This window comes from Callorhinus ursinus, unplaced genomic scaffold (assembly GCF_003265705.2).
Source record: "Callorhinus ursinus isolate GAN/ISIS: 27379988/994484 unplaced genomic scaffold, GSC_fseal_2.0 scaffold36, whole genome shotgun sequence".
NCBI lineage: Eukaryota > Metazoa > Chordata > Mammalia > Carnivora > Otariidae > Callorhinus > Callorhinus ursinus.
In genome coordinates this window covers 2,380,941-2,395,925 of record NW_027397098.1, presented here as the reverse complement: position 1 = coordinate 2,395,925, position 14,985 = coordinate 2,380,941, and the positions used below count along the sequence as shown (strand labels likewise).

At 42.5% G+C, this 14,985-nt stretch overlaps 2 protein-coding genes across 11 annotated transcripts in view; one reads left to right on the top strand and one right to left on the bottom strand.

Moving 5' to 3' along the window:
• The first annotated feature begins 1,299 nt into the window (after positions 1-1,299).
• Positions 1,300-5,907, top strand: RPP38 (ribonuclease P/MRP subunit p38). 7 transcript variants are annotated; one of them, XR_012374563.1, is made up of 3 exons: positions 1,306-1,411; positions 3,767-3,864; positions 4,495-4,955. XR_012374563.1 is itself a non-coding variant. In XM_025853607.2 (3 exons), exon 3 carries the CDS (start codon positions 4,977-4,979, stop codon positions 5,820-5,822), a length of 846 nt encoding a protein of 281 aa, XP_025709392.1. In that variant the 5' UTR covers positions 1,306-1,411; positions 3,767-3,864; positions 4,963-4,976; the 3' UTR covers positions 5,823-5,907. The 7 variants fall into 7 exon arrangements, 6 of the variants coding, with proteins under 6 accessions (XP_025709391.1, XP_025709392.1, XP_025709396.1 ...); XM_025853607.2 differs by lacking the exon at positions 4,495-4,955 and adding an exon at positions 4,963-5,907; XM_073879881.1 differs by lacking the exons at positions 1,306-1,411; positions 4,495-4,955 and adding exons at positions 1,526-1,543; positions 4,963-5,907.
• A 2,716-nt stretch (positions 5,908-8,623) lies between these two features.
• NMT2 (N-myristoyltransferase 2) overlaps positions 8,624-14,985 on the bottom strand; it is a 61,709-nt gene continuing 55,347 nt past the window's right edge. For all 4 annotated transcript variants that reach the window (XM_073879878.1, XM_073879877.1, XM_025853553.2 and 1 more), the window contains 3 exons: positions 10,629-10,796; positions 9,263-9,400; positions 8,624-9,082 (listed from right to left, as the gene is read on the bottom strand). In XM_073879878.1, coding sequence (XP_073735979.1) covers positions 9,062-9,082; positions 9,263-9,400; positions 10,629-10,796 — 327 coding nt within the window. In that variant the 3' untranslated portion in view covers positions 8,624-9,061. The remainder of the gene's footprint in view (positions 9,083-9,262; positions 9,401-10,628; positions 10,797-14,985) is intronic.

Genomic DNA, 14,985 nt, shown 5'->3' with positions numbered 1-14,985 from the left:
ATTTCTTCTAATAAGCACAACAGGTACTATTTTTATCACCTCAAGGGTTAATTAGCTTGCTTTAGGGGTCACATGCCTCGCCAGAGATGAAGTTAGGATTTCCGGTAGGCAAACTGGCTCCGGAGCTGTGGGATGTAAGGGTAGGTAATCTTCATAGAGCGAATGTAAATTTAGATGGATGCTATTAAATCTAACTCTACACTCTGGAACCTTAGGGGGACAAACACTTGTGCACAATTCCTTCCCATTATTCTAGCATTTCAAGTAGATATGTGTGTCAGCGTTTCTCTTACAGCTTGAAAGCTAGATCTAAGACTACTTAAGCTAGATCTAAGAATGGATGTTTGCAGTTTATCATAATGACTCAGTAAGATTCATTTTACGAAACAAAAGCTTCAAACTCGTTGTAACTTCATTCTTTTTGTGATTTAAAAAAAAAATCACATTGTACTTTAACCCTGTGTAACCTGCAGAAATCTTTGACCAAAAGGAACACGGTTTTTTGTTTTGTTTTCTGTTATGGCCATTTAGATACTACGTAGGTGATAAGAACTGAAAATGGAGAAAACAGATTAAAAAATGTAAAACCAAACGAGTAGTGAAGAGATTGAGAAGGGAAAAGTTCTGAGAAATATGGAGAGAGGAAAAGTAAGGGGCGCTAAGTTAGGCTAGAAAAGAGAAAGGACTGGGGTGGTGAGGGAGGAGGCTCTTTAGGTCAGAAGCAACCTACTTTCTTTTAAGTTCCCGCCACGGGTAAAACAAGATCCAGATGCTCGACCTTGCAAATGTCCTTCAGCTGATTTATTGCAGTTGTCCATAACTTCCCAGCGACTCCATTCGTACCTTTAGTTCCCACCGGTCGGAGTAGCTACAGCAGACATTTGGAGTTTTCAGAGCTGCTGTCGCAGAACGCAAAGAAGCCTTTACTCTCCTCTTTCAGGGGGCTCAAGAGGGCCTACACTGTTGCCCGTAGACACGTTTTTTTTAATCTCAAACCACCCCTGATCCCCCCGTTTATCTTCCTGGTGCCGGAGAGTCGCCGGAGATGGGGACACTGGACGGGAACTAGGGTTTTGCGTCCCCTTAGGCAAGCCAAATACAGAAAAGAGAGACGAGAGAGCCAAGACTATCAGGCGCCGAAAGGGAGAAACTAGAAGGGAGAGAGCGACACAGGAGACAACCAGCCTTCCCGCGGCTGCCGGCGTTCGAACAGCCCCCAGACCACGCTGTGCAGCCTGTGAGCCGCGGGTTACCACGGCAACCGTGAGGTCTCGCGAGACCGGCGTTGCGCCTGCGCATTGCCGCTGTAGGGCTGCGCCCTGAGCCTCCCAGCCACATTCCCAAACTCACGGCTTTTATAGCTGGGGCCTCGCGAAGCTGTGGGCCGGCTCTCTCCTTTGTGAGTGACGAGGTGAGATGATGGGGTGCGAAGCTCTCTGAGCATTTGGAAGGCGGGGCCAGGGAGGGCGAGGGCTCTGCGCACGCGCGTCGCACGTGGAGGTGGTGCGGTTGCCATCGTGAGTGGGAACGGGGTGCGGAGGACGTAAGGGGACCGGAGGGTCGCGCCCCGGCTGGGATCCGGCCTGGGAGGCGGCATAGTGCGGAGGGCGGCGGGCACGCGAGGTCCCGAGGTCTTCCCCGAGACCCGTCTCTCGGGCCGCCCCCGCGTGAACGGGCGTCCTTTCCTAGGCCTTGGTTTACTCTCCTCTTTCTGGAGTTGAGCATCTGTAGGGTACGGGAAATAGTAAGATAAAGCCCACCCTGGTCCTTCAGTGCTCCACAGACGAGAACCGGGGACGGACCACAAAATAACTAGAGTTTGCGAATCTAAATAGTGAAGAATGAGGCACTAGACACAGGGCAGCATGCACAGGGAGAGGGACTCAGACAGGAATGTAGCCAGCGGGGACTGGGGCTGTCCTCCCCTCCGCTACCGGGTCTAGAGACCGGAGTCCTCCCTCTGCTTTACTCCCGGGTGATAGCACCAAGCCTGGTAGATTCTCCCTCTTAACTATTTCAACTTTGTGTGTTTCTGTCCCATCCCCTCTGCGGCGACTCTAGAGCAGGCCACCGTCCTGCCTACTCTGGGAACCTCTTTGCTCCTTCCACTCTTGGCAAAGGACGCTTCCAGGCCCGGAACCCGCAAAGATCTTTTTGCAGTGCCTTTCAAATCACGGCACTCTTGTTTTAAACGTTACAGTTGCTCCCCATTTATAAGGTTTGCAAGGACCTTCACCCTCTCGTCCTTCCTTCCTTTCCCTAATTACCTCACCCTCTTTAGCATCTCTGCCCCAGCGATGTTGAACTTAATTCGTGTCCTTAATGTTGTTCCCTGGGATACTCTGTTTCATACTCCCTTTCATACTCCCTTTGGCAGGCATTCTTCAGATGTAGGTTAAAAGGTCACTTTCTCCAGGACCTCTTTTCCGACTCCTTAAGCTAAGTTAGCTTCTGCTGTTTCCTTAGTATTCTGTAGTTCCCGGACTTGAACGTGCACATCTTATTATGTTATTACCTGCTGATAGGTCTTCTTCAGGGATTCTAAGCACGGTGAGGCTAGTAACTTTTTACTTTAATACTTTATGGCTTGGTGCATTGTGGATAATCCAGAAATACTTGCTGAAGAAAGGTGGTTGTGGGAGCTGAAGGTGGAAGGGAAGAATGTGTATGAGGATGTGGAGGTCAGAAACTGGTGGCCTCCTTCAACAGTAAGTGGTTCAGTGGCGGGGTGTAATTGTGCATGGTGGAAGAGGCTGGTGGAAGATGAGGGCCAGAGTGTGGAGGGCCTTGTAGGTCACCTTAAAGGGTTTGCGCTTGATCCTGTATGTAGTGAATGCCTCCAAGACCTAGCTCAAAAGGCACCTCAGCAAAGCCTTCCTGTTTTTCTCCTCCAAAACCATTACTTCTTCTCATCAATCAGTACTTTGTCTTTGGATTATATGGTGTAAGAGTCTGCATATCTGAACTACTTGGCCCTTGTCTCCCCTCGCTAGATTCTGAAGATGGGAGTTTGTGCCTAGCTGACTCTCCCTCCAGAGCATACAGCTCTTTGCAGTATTTACTTAAGGATTTCCGCATTCTGTGCTGTTTGAATGCTGAGGCCCATGAGCTGACTTGCAGTTTGGCAAGAGCTCTGTTACATCGTATTTGTCTTGTCTTCCTGACCACCTTCAACCTGATGCCAGTCCTCTACCAAGGATTTGGCTGAGCTACTTCCTGACTCCCTGAGCTGGAGGGGAACATGAAGAAAATGGGGGACGAGGAGGGCTGTGCAGAGGGGCAGGTATGGAGGAAGCGGCTTGTGCAGCAGGTACCAAGGCTCTGGCAGCACTGGTATGACCGAAGTCTGACCCTGCCCGGAGGAGCTGAATTTTAGATTTCTGTTAGAAGGTGACTTAGGAGGTGCACTGGAGACCAGTGGAGGTCAGGAAGCCATTTCTCACGGCTGTTCAGGGTCAAGAGGCAGCCTGTCCTGCTCCAGCTGTTCTAACTCTGTTCTGGATCGGACTCACCTGGACAGTTTTTTTTTTTTTTTTTTTTTTTTTTTTTTTTACAAATACAGGTGTCCTGGGTCCTATCCCCAGGGGCTCCAATTCAGTACATCCAGGGTAAGGACCAACCATGTGTATGTTTTAGAAGGCAACAGGTTATTTTTGAGGTGCAGCCAGGATTGAAAAAGCATAAAGTTTGGGTTTGGAAAACCAGTTGTGACTTTGGGCAAGGCATTTAACCCGTTTCTTCACCCACACGTTGGGCAATTCTATAGGAATTTTGTGAGCATCAAGTAATACATGGAGAAAATGCCTTCTAAGTTCTGACACACTCCACAAAGACACCTGCTCTTTACCATCAGTAGCCAGCCCGGTGAGTGGAAGTTCAGTTGGAGAGGACTTAATTCTTAATTGTGCATGGGGCATTTCGGGGAAGGCAAGCCTCAGTGGGATAAATGGCTACCTGGAATGAGGGACTGTCTGGAGGGAGAAAATCTGGTCATCTGAAAATAGGGACAGTTCCAGATGTCAGACTTCTCGTGGGCTGGCTCATGTAACTTCCTTCAGTTTTGCCATGTAGGTCACTATGGTTCTTAGCTGAGCACCAGGAAGAAGCGAGGGAAGACAAATGCACTTGCTCTGGGAAGGAGAGCCAAGATATGCTCCCTACATCAGTGGTTTATAACATTTTCCCAGGAAGGATCCTTCTTATTTTTCTTTAACGGATTAGTATTTTTAAGTTTCATCACAAAATTTCCCTAGTTTTCATCAAGTTGCCAGCTGCAGAAGCAGTCAGCTTGGAATAACTGTCCAGAAGGGGGAATGTATACCTGTGTATGTGGGAGATGTTTAAGGAAGGATATACAAGAAGCCTAGAGTTCAGGGAGGGAGGGAGGGAGACTTACAAAAGGGCATAGAATGAAAGTATTATTTGAATTTGTAAGCGTGTACATAGATTACTCTCCTGGTTCTTAAAAACCGACACCTGGTTGATTATGAACAGCAGAGGCTTCTGGGCCCACACAGCTTGGGGGCTCCATGCAGGTGGACTTGTTCGCTGCCTGCACACGGGGGGTGCTCAGGGAGTCTTTGTGGGATGGAGGCCTAACTGGAGAGCAACTCAGAAAATGGTAACAGATTTGTAAGATTAATACCACACGGTCATTAAAAAAGATAATCATGAACAGGTAAGAAACATGGAACATTTTTAATAAACGAAATAGGATATCACTGTGATTGCAGTAATGCAAAACATTTATATATTACCTGTATAAGAATAAAGACAAAGTCATGAAAAAATGGGGAACATAAAATTCCTTAATCTTAAAAGAGGTTTAGTGTATGGTCATGTCATTGGTTCTGTGTAGTCAGGCTTGCTGTAGCCTGTCAGGAATCAGAAAGAGTGCAAACAAGATATTCTTCTGACATGCACGGCTCGTAACACTAATTTACTTTGTCGTCTGCTTCTTAGGAAAGATTTTCAGAATGGCTGCAGCCCCTCAAGCACCAGGGAGGGGCTCTGTTCGGAAGACAAGACCTTTAACGGTAAAGACAGCGCTGAACAACCCATACGCTATCTGCTGGAGTGCACTAGAGAGAGAAGACATGCACTTTATATTACACACCCTTGAAGACAGATTTAAATCGCTTGGGCTTCAGAAGACTGAGGATAAGAAGAAAAAGAAAAAACAGTTTTTAAAAAAACAAAGCCCAGACAAATGTAGCACAGAAGTTGATACGAGTGAGGGTCATAAGGAGACACCACCAGGAGATAATGGGCAAGGGTCAGGGTGGTCTCCTGCCCACATCAGGAAGCAGCTGACCATTGGCGTTAATGAGGTTACCAGAGCTCTGGAAAGGAACGGGCTAGTGCTGGTCCTGGTGTGTAAGTCAGCCAAGCCCGCGCTCATCACCTCACACCTGATTCAGTTAAGTTTGAGCAGATCCGTTCCGGCTTGTCAGGTTCCCCGTCTCAGTGAGACACTCGCACCTGTCGTTGGCTTAAAATGTGTCCTGGCCTTGGGGTTCAGAAAGGACAGCACTGCCTTTGTTGATGAAGTCAAGGCCATAATTCCCAGAGTACCGCGTTTACACGTGCCATGGCTTCAAGGCAGGCCGGAAGACTCCAGGGAAAAATTAGACACTGAATCTTTGGAAAGCCAAGACAAAGAGATTTTGGAAACTTCCTTTGAAGACCTCTCTAAACATAAAAGGAAGCTTGTTGAAGGTCAGCCGGCTGTTGTGTTACAGCCCCTTAAAATAAAAAAAGTGATTCCAAACCCCAATAAGATAAGGAAGCCACCCAAAGGTAAAAAAACGACTTCAAAGTAATCTTCTATAAACTTGTCATTTCGCACAGCTGTAAAACACTTCGTAAAGAAGCCTTGAAACTAATAAAATGTGTTATTTTTACATATATTCTTGGGATGCTTTTAGTAACATTCCTTTCATAGGTGTAAGACTTTGTATAAATAGGCTGACACTTAAAAACACTTAAGTGCAGAAAATATTCAAAAGTATGAATATCAAAACAAAAGTTTATTGAAACTAATGTCCATGCTTGTATAAATTCATTTTTTAAAAGGCTGGTACAATGCTTGTAAGCAAGAAATTCTGTATCCTACAACACTTGACATCTTTCTAATCAAACTTGGAAAATGTGCCACAGTAAACAGGTTCTCGTTAGTAATGCAGATGAAACTGGATTGGAGATCAATCAGTTTTAAAAGAAAGATACTAAACACCAAGCAATACATTGTCTTCAGAAACCTATCAGGAGAAAAAAAATTTTTTTTACCTCCTGTTGATTTGACTTTCTTTGTAGTAGGCATATGCATGAGCTAATAGGAAAAAGCCAGATGCGGTATTTTGAATGGTTGAAATTCACCTCTTTACATGGTTAACTTATTTCCTTGGAAAATTAACATGGGTAAAAAGTATGCTGGTAATTAGGTCAAATGAGGCAGGAAGAGAAATGAAGTGAGGAGCTTGAGGTCTCAGAGATGGGTTTGCGCAATTACTGGGGTTCTTCATGTTGGAAAATGGAGCATAATCAGTCCTCCATGTCTGTGTTCAAGTGTCTGCCATTTGCAATGTGTGTTTGGAAAAGGTCCTTTTGTAATTTAGGGGGAAGGTACTGGATTGCTAAAGTATATTTTCAGCCTAAATTCTGGTTGACTCTTGGATTATGCCACCGCTGTTCTTTTAAATTTTACTAAATGCCATCTTGGCAAAAAAAAAGGGGGGGGATGGGGAGGGAAAGACACCTCATGGCATAGAGCATTTCCATTGTTGTCAAAGATGAAGGACAAGGTTTTTTTGAATCTTTAAGACACTGTATAATGCAGTGAAATTTAATTCTAGTAACTATTTTATAAACACAAGTAGTTTTATCAATTTTCAATTTTGAAATGTTCATTGGTAATCTAAATTATAAAGAGGAAAATATGCTATTAATTACTGTATTAAAAGCATCTGAATTCTATAACAACTGGAATTATGTAAACAAATAAAGGAAAAGTGCCAGTTTTATCACGACGTGAGCTTGTGATAGAATTACTGACTGGCAATTCTGCAATCTGAAAACCTGTATCATATAAGGCTGTGCCTTAAAAATGAATGGAACACAGTTCCCAACTAGAGACTTGACTCCAGATTAAAACCCCATTTACTTAATTCTTGGTGTTTTGGTGGACTGGTTCAGTTTTGCTTCCGAAGCCACCCTCCTGTTAAGAAAGAATGGTAATGCAGTGGAGTCGGAATCGTCCTATATGCTAAGTCTTCTCTAAGCCTTCAAAATGGTAAACCCCGCCGGCCCGACTGCACTACTGTGCGGTCCCCGAGCGCCCTCTAGTGGTAGTCACAGCTGCGGGTTTGTCTTTAGGACGATGGTAGGAAGGTGTAGAGTGGCTTTCAGCTCTAGTGTGAGTCGGGGACGACAATTTTTTTTTTTCTCCCGTTAAGGGCCAGAGAGTAAATATTTTAGGACTTTTGGGCCATACAGTTCTGTTAGAATAACTCAACTCTGCCTTTGTAGCGTGAAGCAGCCACAGGCGATACATAAGCAAATGAGTGTGGCTGTGTTCCAGTAAAACTTTATGGATGCCGAGATTTGAGTGTCCTATTATTTTCACATGTCACAAAATGTTATTCCTTTGATTCTCCCCTCCCCGTATTCCCCCCCCCCCCCCGCCCGCCGCCCCATCCCAGCAACCATTCAAAAATGTGAAAACCATTCTTAGCTCATAGGCTCTACAAAAACAAGGGACAGGCTGGATCTAGCTCATGGGCCAGAGTTTGCTGGCTCCTACCTGATCTAAGAGATGACTGCTTTCATTTGACCACTTAGAACATAAAGGAAAGGCTGTCATGTTGTCTAAAATTAAATTTTTCTGGACTGAAGAGCCTAGGCACTGGCCCAGTAAAGGCAGGAAGAAGGATCTACTCTGTCTGAGTCAAAGCCCGTGCTTTGTGGCCTCGTTCGGCATATTCCTCCCCCGCCTTGGACTACTGGCGATGTATACATGTATATGTACACTGCAAAAACTGGGTTTTCAAATTCTAGATAAAAACACCATCAGTAACAAAATTATGAATACTTATTTACATAATAAGATATTTTCCATTAGCATGACAGCTTTCATGATAAATTAAAGTCAGCGTAAAGGAATATGTGCAATTTTGCATAAGTAATAAAAAACATTCAAACTATCTATGTCCTGATAGCACTAATAAATTCCACTGAGCATTTCTTGTGACTTCAGAGCTTTTATTTTCTTTGCCTGACATCTCTTGCTGCTGCTGAGAAGACACGAGTTTGTGCGGCAGCAGCGAAGTCTAGTCACTCATGGATGTAGACTCTCAGCACGTGTTTGCACAAAACTTTGCTTTTGAACCAATCCACTGACTGCTGGAGATCAAAGTACACATCTGTGTGTTTATTTGGCAACTCTGCTTCTGGAGAAATAAATGTACTTCCCAGTCCCCAGTACATTTTTATCTCCCTCTATACTTGAACACCCACCTACTCCGTAACCGAGTTACAGAAGGTGCTGATTCCCTAAATGCTCCCAGCGATACTGTGTAAGGTGACGGGAGCACACATTTTCCACATGGATCCTTCGTTCTGTTACACGGACAGACAGACCAACACTTAATAAAGAGAAATGCAGCAGTTTTATCTCCACACAATAGCAAAGATTTTCTTACACAGTTCTGTGATTCCCTTCAGTCCATAGAAAAACAGTCCCTTTTCTACAGAGTGGAAAAATACCTTCTCTTCATCAAGAGACAGCCCAAAGTCTGAAGATTAGAGGAATGTGCTCTCTGTACCCTTTCATCCCTCCTACAAATGGGTAAACAGTGAGAAAAAAGAATGTTAACATTCTAGCTAGAAATATGTACTATTGGTCACATATGGGTGTTTTTTTTTTTCCATCTTTTCTGATTGTTACTACATCGATTTCAGTTAAGTTGTGCTTTTATTCTTCTTTGGAATGGCAGTTCCAGGAATCATTAAATAGAATATTAACAAATGATGATGTCAGAGCTCTAGAAATAGAAATATCCATCTATTGTAATACTAGTCCAACCTAAAGGGAGGGAAGAAACAGAATGGTAAGAACAGGTAAGCGAGAAAAAATAAATTATAGTACAATAGCTCTGTATTTTTTAAAAGCTACTAAAAAAACGCCTTAATCCTAAGGGCAGCGAGTATGGGATTTCCTAAGGACATTTATTAGGTTTATAAAGGGTGTAGCTACTGCACTTACCTTTTCAGAATCTGTTCCTGGACATCTCCAGTTATACAAGTAATACTGCAAATTGCCATCTCCTATGCCAAATTTGAGTTTTTCCAAGAAGGTCTTATTTTCCATCAAATCTAGTGCATTGAATACATCAAATCCTTTCTGCCAATGTAAAAAGGATTTCAGATTTTAAACATCAAAGGACTAGAGTGTTTTCTATTATGTACTGCAGTGTACATAATAAAGTAATAAAGTCTAATAGCTCGAATATGCATTTATAACAAGGTTTAATGTCTACGTTCTATGTATAGGTTAAGAACTCAGTTCAAAACTGTCTTAGGATATTTTTAGAAGGAACATTTGCCCAGGGGGCTCCATCTCCAGAGCTGTTAGTTATGGGCCTTTTGAAGTTCTGACTGCGCGAAAGCTTTAAAGACTTTAAATGTGTACTTGGTCTTGGGCTGATGCTGGGAAATAAATTTAGTAAAATTTTAGTAGTAAAAATTGTATTTCTTGAAAATGTTAGGTAAAAATATGCAAAATGTGGTATAGATTTCTATTTCTCAGGGGTTTTACCTTAATTTATTATTGGCCTTTTTTGGGGGGAAGTAGTTGCAAAAAAGCAATAGGATCAGAGAATCATAGGGTAATGCTGATTTGGAGATGCAGGAGTACTATGTTAAAAAAATGTTTTCAGTTTATCAAAGAAGACACTTTATCAAAGAAGACACTTTTGACATGTTCTCAGTTTTTCATGAATAATATTTTCTCATGTCCAGTAATTACACTGAAATAACCGTCAGCTAATTTTAACTTTTTAAAAAAAATGTTTATTTGTAGCAAGAATTTAACAATTATCCTAACTACCACACTAAGGAAATAGAAAAATATTGCAAATATAGTAGAGCACATTTTGAATTTAATTCCTTTCATTTTAAATGCCTTTCTTTTCAATACTAAACTCCTTAATTTTAAAAATAAAGTTCCTTTAATTTTAAAATTCAGACTATTTAGTTGAGTTCAGAAAAGTTTCCTGTTGCTAATTAAGCACTGCAACACGAACATGTATATTCCTTTTATCAAGATACCATGTATTTTTCCCATATTCCTTGTATTATGGGTTTTATGCGTTCTTCTGTAAGGGTTAAGAGTTTCTAATTTGCACAAAATACCTTTTAGGCTAAGCTGCAATAGAATCAACGATACAAACAGCCTCTGAAGTTTTAAAAGAAAACTCTTACCAAAATTCTCCCTTTGACGGATGGTCAACAGTAACAAGTATCTCAAATGAATGGCACCCGTGCAAAAGGAACTCTAGTAAGAGGTTTTACATACTTTGGCACACATAATTGGAGAAACACACAGGACAAAAAGGGAGGGAGCTGCTTACCAATTTGGCTATAATGAGCGCATCACTCATGAGGTCCAGCAGGGGCGTCTCCGTGTGAATGTTGTAGAAGGAGTAGGCGGCCTTGAGGCTCTTGTGCGCAGGGTGGTGCATGACTGTGGAGGGGAGTGTGTAGAAGCTCAGGAAGTCAGTTAGTTTACCACTGGAGTTCTAAAGGACAAAGGTAACGTCAGGTAAATACCTCCTTGAACATGCTGCATCCACACATTTAAGCTCACTTTTTGATTTTTGACGTGTGCCGTAACTTTCTGCTAGAACAAAAAGCAACAACTCCTACTACCTCTCTCTCAGCCGTCTGTTTGGGGGCCCCAAGGGTGGGCTGGGTAGAGCCTGAGAAGAACACGGTGTTGCACCTTTCTTAGCCTACTGGTAGCTGGCTGCCTGCATAATGTTCTTAAGAAGCAGAATGTTCTTTTATTTATTTTTTAAAAGATTTTATTTATTTATGTGACAGAGAGAGACAGAGAGAGAGAACACAAGCAGGGCGTGCAGGAGAGGGAGAAGCAGGCTTCCCGCGGAGCAAGGAGCCCGATGTGGGGCTCGATCCTAGGACCCTGGGATCATGACCTGAGCCGAAGGCAGACACAACGACTGAGCCACCCAGGCGCCCCAGAAGGAGAATGTTCTAAAAGGAAAGTTTCCTCTAGCTCAACTCCTGAGTCTCCCTAGACCTAGGGAACAGGGATGAAAGTAGATTCACTGTTTTTGTAGAAACAAAAGCTCCAGGGATTGGAAGGCTGCCTTTTCCAACTCAAAGATACCGTATCATACTAACATCTTCTTGGCGCAAAGCAAGAATTGTATCAGCATAAAGTGAAGGTGGAGAGAGTCTGGAAGCTGTTTTGAGAAACTTGTGAAAGGCATTAGTACCACACCCGAACATGCACCCGTGAATCTGAAGCCACCAAAAATCAAAAGGGATGCAAACAATGGTCTTGGTTTCATCATCACTGGGATACCTGTTAATATAAGAAATGAGCCAGTACTGTTCACGTTGCTTTAATTAGCTGTGGTGCCCTAGACAGTTAACATTCAACTCAAACTATGCTATGCCTGAATTACACAGCTGAACAGGCTACACCACATGTATGCTCTTGCCAGTATTTCTTTCACCTGGAAAGAAAATTCTATATGGATGCATTATCTGGCTTTTGAACGCTTCTGATTTATGAAACCATTTTTCAGACACTAAGAAATTAAAGACATCTCGCTAAAGTGATTCTCTACTGCTCTGTATTAGCAGCTCAGTATTCGTGATGAATTGAAGACCTAAACTTTCAGCTTCAATAAGGATTTTCAGCTCAAAACATTGAAACTGAAAACCAAAATTTACTGGATGGGCTCGGTAGTGGAGTAGAGATGGCAGAGGACACAACTTGAAGAATTCAGTAGAATTTACCCAGTCTGAACAAGAGAGAGAAAATAGACTGAAAAAAAAAAATGAATTAAGTCTCGGGCATCTCTGGGACAGTAACAAAAGATCCGACATTCCTATCACTGGAGTCCCAGAAGAGAAAGAAAAATGTGGGGGCTGTGGAAAAAAATGGGTGAAAGCTTCCCAGATTTGGCAAAACACACACAACAGAATCAAGAAGCTGAGTGAAGCTTAACAGGAAAGACCCAAAGAAATCTACTCCAGGATGCATCCTAATTAAATTTCTGAAAACTAAAGACAAAAGCCTTGAAAGTAGTCACAGAGAAAAGGCATTACCTACAAGAGAATACCACTTTATATGACAGCAGATTTCTCATCTGAAACCACAGAGGCCAGAAGGAAGTGGAACATTTTTTGTTTGTTTTTTTAAGTAGGCTGCATGCCCAGTGTGGAGCCCTGTGCTGGGCTTGAACTCAGGATCCTGAGATCAAGACCCCAGCTGAGATCGAATTGGACACTTAAACTGACTGAGCCACCCAGGCACCCCAGTGGCACATTTTAAAAAAATTTATTTGAGAGAGAGCGTGTGCAAGCACACACGAGTCGGTGGAGGAAGAGAGGGAGAGAGAGAATCTTGAGCACACTCTGCGCTGAGTGTGGAGCCCCATGTGCGGCTCAATCTCACGACCCTGAGATCATGACCTGAACTGAACCTTGACTGACTATGCCCCCTAGGGACCCCCCAGTGGCACAACATTTTTAAGGGCTGAAAGAAAAGAATGATCAGCCATGAATTCTGCATCTGGTGAAACTATTCTTCAGGAATGAAGGAGAAATAAGGACATTCTCAGACAAATGAAAACTAAAAGACTTTGTTGCTAGCAGACATACTTTTAAGACTGGCCAAAGGACATTCTCCAAACAGAAATGCAATAATAACAGAAGAAATCTTAGAGTGTCAGGAAGAAGGAACAACAGAGCAGAACTCATTACATGCTGTAAACTATGCTTCTCCTCATGAGTTTTCTAAATCTACTTGACGACTGAAACACAAGTTGTAACACCATCTGATACTCAAGACAATAAAAAGTCAAGAAGATAAAGGGATCTGGTGGAAGTAAGGTCACTTGACATGATAAAATGTTGACACCTGTCCACTGTGATAAGTCACATGTTCCTATATATAGGAATACTCAGAGTAACCATCATACAAACCACACGAATACACTCAAACGCACCATAAAGACATCAAGACAGAATCCTAAAAAAATATTCAAGTGACCCCCAGGAAGGCAAGGAAAAAGAAACAAGAGGAAAAAGAACCAGAGGAAACAAATAGAAAACAAATAATAAAATGGCAGACTTAAGCTCTAGCCTATCAGTAATTATCAAATATAAAGGGCCTAAATACAACAATCAAAAGAAAGACTGGCAGAGTGGATAAAGAAATACGGTTCAACTACAAGCTGTTTATAAGAAACTTTCAGTTTAAAGACGTAGATAAGCTGAAAGTAAAAGGGCTGTAAGAGATATACCGTGCACTACTTTAATCTTAAAGTAGTAGGAATGATGGGGGCGCCTGGGTGGTGCAGCTGGTTAAGCATCTCCAACTCTTGATTTTGGCTCAGGTTGTGACCTCAGGGTTGTGAGACAGCCCCATGTTGGGCACCACGCTCAGGGCCGAGTCTGCTTAAGTTTCATTCTCCCTCTCCCTCTGCCCCTCCCCACCGTGCATGCTCTCTCTCTCAAATAAATCTTTAAAACAGTAGGAGTGACTATATTTATATCCAACAAAGTAGAGTTCACAGCAAAGAAAATTACTAGAGACAAAGAGGGGTATTACATGCTGATAAAAAAACTGATCCCCTGAGAAGACATAAAGGTCCTATATGTATTAAGTACTAAATAGGACCCTCAAAATACATCAAAAAAAAAAAAACCTGATAGACGTGGAAGGAGAAATAGACAAGTCCAAAGTTATAGCTGGGGACTTGCACACCCTCTCACCAACTGACAGAGCTGCTAGAAAGAAAATCATCGAGGTAGAAAATCTGAATAATATAATAGGATCTAAATGACATACATAGAACACTCCACCTAAAAAGAGCAGAATACACACTTCACACACATTCACCAAGATAGACCATTTGGGCCTAAAATAAGCCTCAAGAACCTTAACAGAGCCGAAATCATACAGAGTGTCTTCTCCAACATAATGGAATGAAACTAGAAATCAAGAGGAAATCTCTCAGAAGTCAAAGTTGAACAACAGAATTCTAAATAATCCAAGGCTCAAAGAGGAAGTTTCAAAATAAATTAAAAAAAATACAGGGCCACCTGGGTGGCCCGTTTGGTTAAGCATCTGCTTTCGGCTCAGGTCATGATCTCAGCGTCCTGGGATGGAGCCCTGCATCGGGCTCCCTGCTCCGCGGGAAGCCTGCTTCTCCCTCTCTCTCTGCCCCTCCCCCCCGCTCGTGTGCACTCTCTGTCTCTCAAATAAATAAAATCTTTAAAAATAAACAAATACATTTATACATAGAACCAAATGAAAATGAAAATATGACATACCAAAATATGTAGGATGAAGCTAGAGCAGTGCAGGGAGGGACATTTATAGAACTACATGCTTACACTACAACAGGGAAAGGTCTCAATGATCTAAATCCCTCCCTCAAGGGACAAGAAAAGGAAGAGCAAAAGAAGCCCAAGGCAAGCAGAAGGAAGGAAATAATAAACATAAGATCAGAAATCAATGACACTGAAAACAGGAAAACAGAGAAAATCAATAAAACAAAAGCCTCGTTCTTTGGGGGGGGAATCAATTAAAATTGATTGGATACAACACTAACAAGACTGACAAACATAAAAAGAGAAAAAATACAAATCATCAATATCAGGAATGAAATAAACATTATCACCATAAATCCTTTGGCCAAACAGACACATGAAGAAGTGCTCAACATC

What these genes read in the sequence shown, in the direction of transcription:
- RPP38 (XM_025853606.2), top strand. Translation starts at nt 4,977, where the DNA reads ATGGCTGCAGCCCCTCAAGCACCAGGGAGGGGCTCTGTTCGGAAGACA.